Source organism: Octopus sinensis, linkage group LG7 (assembly GCF_006345805.1).
Source record: "Octopus sinensis linkage group LG7, ASM634580v1, whole genome shotgun sequence".
In the NCBI taxonomy this organism is placed as follows: domain Eukaryota; kingdom Metazoa; phylum Mollusca; class Cephalopoda; order Octopoda; family Octopodidae; genus Octopus; species Octopus sinensis.
The window spans coordinates 89,941,675-89,952,767 of record NC_043003.1 but is presented as its reverse complement, the minus strand read 5'-3'; the positions used below and the strand labels follow the sequence as shown (position 1 = coordinate 89,952,767).

General features: G+C 33.7%; 1 protein-coding gene across 1 annotated transcript in view; it reads right to left on the bottom strand.

Annotated features, from left to right (window-relative positions):
• LOC115213855 (disks large homolog 5) overlaps nucleotides 1-11,093 on the bottom strand; it is a 186,609-nt gene that overhangs the window by 60,703 nt on the left and 114,813 nt on the right. Inside the window, exons 7-9 of the mRNA XM_029782794.2 lie at nucleotides 6,494-6,596; nucleotides 5,524-5,593; nucleotides 1,143-1,246 (exon numbers count right to left, since the gene is read on the bottom strand). Coding sequence (XP_029638654.1) covers nucleotides 1,143-1,246; nucleotides 5,524-5,593; nucleotides 6,494-6,596 — 277 coding nt within the window. The remainder of the gene's footprint in view (nucleotides 1-1,142; nucleotides 1,247-5,523; nucleotides 5,594-6,493; nucleotides 6,597-11,093) is intronic.

The following is an 11,093-nucleotide window of genomic DNA, read 5'->3' as shown; positions in this document are numbered from 1 at the left end:
AAGCTAGGAAAATCAATTCGGGATTATTATATATATTTAATACAGTGATTTTGAGAGGTAGGAAAAAGATACTTTGTTAATATTATAAATTTTATTCTGTTTCACTCATAAATGCAAAAACTCTGTTTTTTTAAGATGAATTTATCGTTTATCTCTCCACACTTTGCTACCACTAACTTCTTTAACCTCTGCATTTTCACATATTCATTTCAAACTTCTTTGAATTTTCAATCTAATGTAAACCACACTCTCTCAAAAATGTATTTCTGCAAAATGTTATCTAAAATTATGGGTAAAGAAAGAAATAGTAAAATTTCCAAGGGTTCCACCCCACACTACCCCATTTTCCAGACCCCAAAAAGGGTTTTGTAGCATATTAGGAGGTCACTGGAATTCAGTCAATGAAAGAAAAAAATTTCCAATGATTCTGGGATATGGGGGGGGGGGGGGGGTCCGCCCCCCCTCCACTTTTTCTGAACAAAAATAAGGAATTTGCAGCATATTAGGAGGTCAGGGTACTTGATTCCACACAAAAAATTTGAGTCTTCTTTTTCTTAATGAAAATCATGCAAGTGAAAGGATCAAAATTTACCAAAAATAAAGTTACAAATGAATGAGAATGAGAAAGTAGCTGTTAAACAGACATAAACAAATCTGAATTCAAAACAATCATGGGAATCACGATTGACAACGATGCCTCACGGTAGATATTGGAACTACAGTGCAATATGAGCTCCGAAAGGCCAATAAGACAACACAGCTGGTTTCCTGATTTCATTCACTAAGCTACACTACTGTATGGTGTGTATCTTCACATTTACAGAATCTATTTTAATGATTTTATATGCTTTCATTCTTATTTATTGTAGAGTAACATGATTTTATGTTATTTTAACAGTTTTCTAGTGATTTTATAATTCCAATATTTGTGGCAGACAGACGTAAAGTTGAGTAAAATGACTTAAAGTTGAGTAAAATGACTTAACTTGATTTTCATTTTTCTATATATTATTTTTGATGTATAATTGAAAATGACTTAAATTGAAATGACTTAAGTTGAGGTGCGTGTGTGTGTATATATATATATATATATATATATATGTAAAGAGAGAGAGAGAGAGAGAGAGAGAGGCTAAACTTACACTGCTGATTCTGTCCCCAACAATAAGCATTCCATCTTTTGCTATTACTGAACCAGCAGAAATGCGACTGATGAAAATACCATTTTCTATTTGGATTCCCATATCTGCAAGAATATAAGAAAGCAATTAAAGTCATATATTTGCATTCAAAGTAATTGCAATAATAAAGTAAAGTAGATATTAACTGTTATATTTAAGAAAACCAAAAAAATAAAAAACAATAAAAATGTACCTCCAATATTCTAACAAATAAAAAAAAAATACAAAATGCACAAGGGCATTTTTATGGAAGATTATTTTGAATGTGTTTACTTTGTGCCAAAATCTAGATGCATAAACTAGGGTAGTTTTTTGTTCGTGGTTAGTATACACTAGAGTCTATAAAGGTGCTTTTATGATTGAAAAACAAATTGAGCAAATGCTTGACCAAAAAAGATAATGATTTAATCGTGATGTGCCAAACCAACAGAAACATACTGTATTTGCTGGAGTATAAGATGCACTCTTGCATAAAACACATCTCTATTTTACAAACAGTTGTTTGACTAAGAACGTGGTTTTAGGTTCACTCCCACTGCAGAGCATTTTGGGCAAATATCTTCTATAGTTACAGGTTGACCAAAGTTTTGTGAGTGGATTTAGTAGATGGAAACTGATAGAAGCCTGTTGTATATATGTGTGAATGTGTCTGTATTTGTGTGTCCTTGTCTTGAAATCATGTGATAGCTGTAAATGATTGTCACTGTCAAACAAGCAGTGTCTTTCATTTTCAATATTCTGCAAGAACATATTAGCTATGGAGAAACATTACCTTGCTTGGAAACAGGTGAAGGTTGGTGAGAGAAAGGCCATCTAGCTGTAGAAAATATACCTCAATAAATTCCATCTGACCCATACAAACATGGAAAAGAGGACATTAAAATGACGATGATTTTGTGGAAAAACAAATGCGGTAATTCTGTCATACAGATATTTTAAAGAGATTTTTTTAAAGATAGAAATCAGTAATCCATGCATGCATGTAAATACTGTATTATTAACAGTATACTGGAATAGAGTATGAAACCGTAAATTTTTAAATAAATTGTTACATGAGTACTCCATTTCAACATTATTTTCTTCCAGATCAACTATATAGAAGAGAATTGCCATAAGGGATGTAAAACTTGTATTTCTAGCTCTGATGTTTTGTGTCACCATTGGCCACCAGGGTGGTGTATTACAATATAGTTTTGTAGTCACCCACTCATTGCAAATAGCTGACAAGTGGATGCGAGATTCTCAATATTCATCAACAGAGGTGCAGGCATGGTTGTGTGGTAAAGAGGCTTGTTTCCCAACCACATGGTGCCACATTCAGTCCCAGTGAGTGGCACATTGGACAAGTGTTTCCTCTTATAACCTCAAGCTAACCAAAGCCTTGTGAGTGGATTTGGTACATGGAAACTGAAAGAAGCTTGTCGTATATGTGTGTGTGTGTGTGTTTGAGCATGCCTGTTTTTGTATCTGTGTTTGTCCCCCCACCACCACTTTGCAACTGGTATTTGTATTTACATCCCTGTAACTTAGCAGTTTAGCAAAAGCGATCGATAGAATAAGTATCAGACTTAACAAAAACATAGTACTGGGGTCAATTCATTTGACTAAAAAATCCTTCAAAATGGTGCCCCAGCATTGACACAGTCTAATGACTGAAACAAGTAAAAAGTAAAAGATAAAAAATTCCTTGTTTTAGGACAATTTTTCATTTCGAACAAATGACTGTTAAAAGTAACACATTCATTAAACAATATGAGACACATTCCAGGTGAAGGTTATGTAAGCTAGGGAAGGAGGTATAATGAAATGATGAAATCTCTCCATATATCTTCCAATATATTATGAGGTGGTATCAAAAAATTCCCAGACTAGTTCTGTAGTGCACCAACAGATGACAGCACAGGGTTGCATATGCAGGGAGAGCTAGCAGTAACCTTCATGAGGTAGTGTGCTAAGTGACATCGCTGTGTCTCCTTTGCAAGTTGTGAAATTTGTGTCTTTATGATCATGTGTATGTTATAGTCTGTGATTTTGTTATGGACAGGAAGTTGGAACAAAGAGCCAACATGAGATTTTGTGTTAAATTTGGGAAGTCAGCTACAAAGAATATTGAGCAGGCTTCAGCATGCTTATGGTGATGAGGTAATGGGCGGTATACAATGTTTTGAGTGACACAGGCACTTCAAAAGCGTAAAAATGTCCTTGGAAGATAAGCAATCTAGAAGACCTGCTAAGAGTGTCACCCCAGAAATGTGGAGAAAATTCATGAGCTTGTGCATGAGGATTGTCAGAGGACATTCAACGACATTGCTGATGTTGTTGGTCTGTCATATGAGTCTGTGCAAGCAATCTTAATGTCTAAATTGAACATGTGACATGTGTCTGCCAAGTCTGTTCCCTGCCTGCTGACCAGTGAGCAGAAAGAATATTGCATTGAGGTCTGTCAGTGTAAACAATTGGATTCTTCAGGATAACAATGCACCCTGTCACTGAACTCTCCTCACTCATGAGTTTCTTGCCAAAAACAACATGGTATTGCTTCTGCACCCACCCTATTCACCAGATCTATCACCTGCAGACTTCCATCTCTTCCCCAAGATGGAAATGTAGCTCTAAGTTTGCCGGTTTAAAAACATTGTTGAAATCCAGAGTGAATTGTAGTGGCAGGAACACAGGGACTGGTGCATTGCAATAAGTTTGAATTCTGAAGTGACATGGGGGAAATGTCAAACTGTTCGCATATTTGTCATTGGATATTTCACAAAGAATGAAAGGCAAAGCTGACCTCGGTGGAGTTTGAGTATCTCAGTATATATTACTTTGTAGTAAAGATTATAGATTGCAACGAGAATTCACCTGAAGTGATAGATAAGTTATATTTTCTAATCAGTAATGGAAATGAAAACTGGTTTGTATTTGTAGTAAAAACAAAAAGAATGGAATGGAAATAATGATGTGTATGAATGAGAACTGGAGTTAGTATCTCCACATTTTAAATGAATATTGTGAAATTTCTTTCACACGAAATTCTAAAAAGTAAATTGTTTAACTGTTGATGGCCATTCAAATCAAGTTAAATTCTGATAGGGTGAAGCAAAATATGAAATCGTGTTAACCAAAAAACATGTATATAATGTCTGTATTATATATATACAAGAAATAATGTACAGAGTAACCATAAATCTGAATACTAATAGCAGAAACCATGTTGAAAATATTATTCATTAACATAGTTGAATAAAATTATTGAAATTATCCATTTTTGCTCATGTATGCAGACTTTATGGTAATCCTGTATATAATATATACAACAAATAGATACAGAGTTAAATAGAGGAGAACTCATAGAATGTATCTCTATAGTTAAGACAACTCATAAATATGAAAGATATGCTCAAAATTGTATACAAATCCATTGGCTGCCTCTGCAGCTACACTATCAACATTGACAACAGCCAGATAATTTTTGCCCTCTCAGCATAATAATACATGGATAAAGTCCATATGAGAGAGAAAAGTGGTGTTGGGGAAATATAAATACTAAAAGATAAAAAAAAAATTGACAAAATCATTATGAATTTTGTGTGTTGCAAGAATTTGAAGGAATTAGATACTAAAAGTGAAGAATTGCTTGGAAGAAAGATATCAAAAATGGTGGTTAAAGAGTATAGAGCAACAGGCAAATTGAGGAGAATAAAGCAAGAGAGAAAATAATGGAGGTGTGACACAGATGATTTAATTCTTAATTAAATAAATCTAGTTTTATAAAAGACAAAGACAATTCCAAACAGTTTCTAAATACATGCTCTCTTCTAACAGAAATTATTTTTGAACTCTACTTTTAGTCACTGAATACAAACAATGAAAAACTGAACCACATTTATGTTTTGAGTAGTTTTTTGTTAACGAAGTACTCATCTACCTTAATTAACATTTAAAATTTTTCAACACATGTTTGTAATCTATATAATTATAGATTACAAACATATTGAAAATTTTTTAAATGTTAATTTTGTAAAGGGAATGTGTCCAACAAGATGTAATTGACACCCATTAAACTGTCATATACACCTACAGCTAGTCAAATGGCCTTCTTAGTAAAACTGATGCATCTTGCAAGCTACAACACAAGCCTTAGAAACTGTAGTATGACCCTTGGCTGTAAAATAAACTTCTATACTATTACACAGTCTCTGGAGCTGTAATGCAGCCTGAGATATGGCTTTGTAAGTCATGATAAACCTCTGTTAAGTTGCAAACTAGGGTGTAAAGCTTAAAAATAGCCTGAACAGAGAATTAATCTTTAACTAGGGGAAAGACTTAATTAAAGTGACATGATTACCTTTCAAGCTTGATACATTGAGCTGAATTGGCTGCCAAGATCGTATCATGGATCTTCGTCGCCGGATGACCTGCCAAATAGAAAAGAATATAACTAGTTTGAAATACTAAAATCATGGGAAATGAACATGTTATCCAGTTAGTAGATGAATAGTTTTAAGGTGTTCGTAATGAACTTTTATCTTTACTCCTATACATCACTCTTTAATTCTGATTGTTCAGAAGACAAACCACCACATTCACTGACTCCTCAGTCTCCATTTACATACTAGCATATTCTTAGTAGTGTGACACTCAATTACCATTGTTTTCATGTTATCTCCTCTACTACCAGGTATTCTGGAACTAATGATTATTCCTTACACAGCTTCAGTCATAGATATGAACTGACAGTTCTTCAATTAAGTCAACTAATAATTCTCAAAATGCATGAGAATAAATATATTTGTGAGTCACTAACATCATGCCCTGCAGGAATAAATAAAATGACAGGTAAATTTCATCATATTTACACAAAACTGTTCGACTAAATATTCTTTTCTCTTTTTCTTTTTGCCAGTTGCAAAACTGAAGACTGATGATATCATTCTGTCAAAGGGGTAACGCAGGATTTCCTCATTCATGATTTTGAATTTCTATATTTTTGAATGTGTGAGTTCATTTTATGTTTTGAACTTGAAAAAGACAGGTGAGCTGTCAAAATATCGTTCAAACCAATAAACAAGCTATTACAATCACATTACGCTCTTCTTATTGTCTAAATACCTTCATGAAGAGTTACATCAATCTTTTAAAAATATGCTAATAATTCTAGCTTTTTACAATTATTATTATAATCATTATTATTACGTAACAATGGAGGTCAAGGGGTCTTTACTACATTAACCATATAATTATATGATATAAACTTTATCTGTACTAGCTTGAAAAAAATCAATAGTGAAAAAATAAATATGAAATAAATCACATACCATTTTTATAATGCCAACAGTGTTCACAATAGCATCTAGTGCTACTTTCCGTTCTACATTAGTGACATCAACATTATTAACCTGAATGACAATATCATTCACTCTATAAAAGAAAAATTATAATAAAACTATGAACATGACATGTCTGAGAATTGCTGTGACAAACATACAAGAGGCTTTCTCTACAGGGCCTGAAAATTCTTTATTTCTAATGACACACCTTGACATATGTTGGAATAATGGTTACAAAATTGGAATTGTGTAGCTGCTACACATACATGTCTTTAACTGACTTCCTTGAAAAAGGATTATCTATTTGATTGGTAAAGATCCATTCACCAATATACTACAACCACCAACTCACACCTTACTGTTGTTGTTACTACTGCTACCACTGCTGCTGTTGTTACTACTTTAACTACAACACTTAACACTTCCCATTGCTCTAAATTATTCCTCATCAGAACCCAGCCTATTTTAATAATTTTAGCTTCTTTTTTTTTTATTATTATCTGTGACTTATTTCTGTAACTTTTAACTAAATATTTCATCCAATCATATCTTCTTAGAATTGCAACCCTCTGTGACAAACACACAAGAAGCTTTCTCTACAGGGCCTGAAAATACTTCTATTAGTCTCTTTTTCTGAACTGCTAAGTTAGGGGGATGTAAACACACCAACACTGCTTGTCAAGAGGACACAAAGACACACACACACACACGATGGGCTTCTTTCAGTTTCTATCAATTAAATCCACTCACAAGGCTTTGATCAACCTGTGGCTTATAGTAGAAGACATTTGCCCAAGATACCATGTTGTTGGGAAGCAAGCTTCTTACTATGCAGCCATGCCTGTTAACTTTGGATTATTTTAGTTTGTATCTGAAACTTTTTAGAAACCAACAAGTTCAGAACAGCAACTTATTCTGTGTATTAAGGTACATATGCACATGCATGTGTACATACACACACACACATGTATGGAAATAAGATTAACAGAAAATATTAAATCGGTAAAATATTGTGTAATAGTTATTGCTGCTTTTAATATCAGGTTGTTGAGCACTACAACATGTAAATAGGGCAAATTTAAATAATTTGCATCGATGAAACATCCTGCTTTCAGTCACAAGAACTTTAGGTAAGTTCTAATTTTACATTTAAAGATTTAAAATTATACATTTAGTGTCATATTTTCAAATGTGATAAATGTAATAATGTGATAAATGTAAAAAGTTTTAACTTAAAAATTTAAAACTAAATTGAAAAAAAAAAAAATCCAATACACCTCACACTACTGCTTGTTTAATTAATGGTACTAGACTTACATATTTCAAGCAGTATTGATTATAATAAACCACAGAGTGTTACCTGTCATATGGCAGGTAACTTTGGAAGTAAACATTTACATACACATACAGAATGAACAGAGCTAGTGCTTCATTTAACAGACTGCAGGAGAGGCTGTGGAAAAATAGACATGTTTCTATACATGTCAAACGTCAGGTCTATATACCAGGCTGGTATGCTTTCTTCCCTGCTGTATGGAGCTGAAACTTGGACAGTCAATAAAGCTCAAGTAGACAAGTTACATGCATATATGATGAGACAGCTGCAATGAATTACGAATATCATTCTCTTTGACAAGATCAGGTATGCAAAGATCTTATGGCATGCTGGTCTGCTTCCTATGAGCAAAATCCCCAATGATAGAAATTTACATTGGTTGGGTGACGTACATGGGATGGACAACAGACACCCCAGACAAATCTTTTACTCCCAACTATGCAAGGGAAAAAAGAAACCAAGGAAGACCAAGACCGATATTCAAAGACACTGCAGAAAGAAGTGTGAAGTGGAAAGGAACTGATCATAATAAATGGTAAACTCAAGCAAAAAACCGATGAGTATGGAGAAAGCTTATCAAATCATGCCAAAGCCATGAACAGTCATAGTCTTGATGAGTGGCTGCAGTTAATATACATGTTGTGTGGGGAATCTGTACACCTCCGTGATTGGCTAAGTGAACTATATTAGTCAGTATAAATGAGCATGTGCAGAACAGTCTAAGGAGAGTGTCATATGCACAAATCATAGTGTACAGGTCGTAGGAATTATTGAATAGAGATATTCTGGAGTGCTTGTTAAAGATACACTGTTGGAGAGTAACAAGAGAACGTCAGGAATATTTGATGTTATAACACTGACGACAAAGAGTCCTACATCATATCAGTGGCCACTGTATAACGGTGTTGTTATAACAGTGGGAACAAAGTTACGAATGCTTGTAGGAGTGTTGAAATGGAAGAACTACTACAATAGCAGCAAGAATTCTGTGAACAGCAACAACAACAACAGCCAAACCAGCAGCTGATAGAATTATTGCTACAATCCAAGAATGCAGCGGCATCATATTCAGCGGATGGAGTAGCCAACTCTATTGAAGAATTCCTGTATAACTCCAAAGATGGGATTACATTTTCTTCGTACAACTGAAGGTATGAAGAAATATTTAAAGAGGCTGGATAAACAAAAAGAAGGTAAGATTTCTTTTGCATAAACTAGCTCTGTCAGAGCATGAGAAATGCTGCAACTTTATTCTACCAAAAAAGCTGCCAGAAATTTGTTTTGAAGAAACAATTAAAATATCAACCATTATATTCTGTGAAAAGAGCTTGCTATTCAACATACACTGGGAATGCCTAAATTTTTAAAAAAATGAAAATGATGACTTTGTTTACATATGCAGGAATTGTAAACAAAGCATGTGAAAAATTCAAGTTAGGAGAGTTGTCCCCAGATATGTTTAAATGTTTGATATTTGTCAAAGGACTAACTACGAGTGAGGATGTAGAAATATGAGCAAGAATATTAACAAAATTGACACAAGACACTAAATTAACTTTGCAAAAAGTGGCAGAAGAATGTCAATGTATTATTAACCTACTGAAAAAATTGAAAATAATAATATTAATGTACAGGCACATTGACCTATGACAAACAAAAAAATAAAACAAATAAGGCCCAAACTGTGTTATGGTTGTGGTGAGTTGCACTTCAAAAGGACCTGCTTCTTTAAGAATAGAGAATGTTTTGCTTGTGGCAAAATGGGGCATAAACAGTTGCAATGTTGGGCAAAAAAGAAAAGATTAAATGAAAAAACAAAGTGTTTTCAATGAAAACATAGGGAGACAAAAAAACGACAATTTGTATCTGTAAAATAATGTACACACAAGATTACAACTAGACACAGGGAGTAATTTCTCAATAATAGATACTGAAACTTGGAAGAAAATTGGAAGACCGATGTTCAAGAAAACAAAGCAAATAACTTGTGGAGTCTCTGGACAGCAAGTTCGATTCCTGGGTGAATTGATGCCAGATGTAACATTTCATGGGAAGACATTCAAAGGTCTACATATCAGAAAACACCATGAATCTGTTTGGTACAGATTGGATGGAGACATTTAATTTGTGGGATTTGCCCATAAGTATTTTCTGTAATAATGTGAATGCGTTGCATGCCAGATCAAACAAGGTTTCTGAGAAGTTACAAATGAAATTAAAAAATATATATCCTGATGTTTTTTCAGAACTTGGTACATGTACAAAAATAAAAGTGAAATTCCAGCTAAAAGAAAATGCCGTTCTGGTTTTAAAACCAAAGGGAGCTGTGCCTTTTGCAGCACCGAATCAAGTAGAAAAAGAAATGGAAAGACTTGAGAATATTGGTGTAATACATAAATTAGACTATTCGGAATGGGCAGTGACAATTGTGTACATAAAAAAGAAAAATAATAAAATAAGGGTCTGCACCAATTTTTCAATGGGATTTAATACTATCTGTTACCAAGTCCAGAGGAGATTTTTGCCAAACTTAATGGGGGTAAACACTTTTCTAAATTGGATTTATTGGAAGCTTATTTGCAGCTGCAGGTAGACATAGAATGTTTCAAGCTATTAATGATAAACATGCACAAAGGGTTATACAGGTTTAACCAACTTCCTTTCAGAATAAAAGTCACACCTGCAATTTTTCAACAGGTCATGGATACAATGTTAGTAGACTGTGAATTTGCAATTCCATACCTGGATGATATATTAATTAAAAGTGAATCTCGTGACCAGCATGTTGAGCACATAAAGTGTGTTTTTGAAAAATAAGAAGTAAAATGTGAATTTTTCTTATCTGAAATTAAGTATTTAGGATAAATTACCAACAGGAATGGACGATACCAGACCTGTCAAAGGTAGATGTAATTAAAGATATGCCTCCTCCGACTAACATAACAACCTAACAAGCTTTTCTAGGTCTTGCGAATTATTATCAAATGTATATTCCAAGAATTAATGAGCTAACAGCACCTTTAAACAAACTGCTGAAAGAAGATATGAAATGGTGTGGAACTGACGAATGCCAAAAAGCATTTGAAGAGATTAAAAAGATTTTAACGTCAGATCTATCTCTAGCACATTTTGATCTGAAACTAAAAGTAATTGTAGCATCAGATGCCAGAGAATCTGGGATTGGAGCAGTAATCTTACATAAATTGGAAAATGGTAATGTAAAACTGAGTGCACATGCATCACGGAAAAATA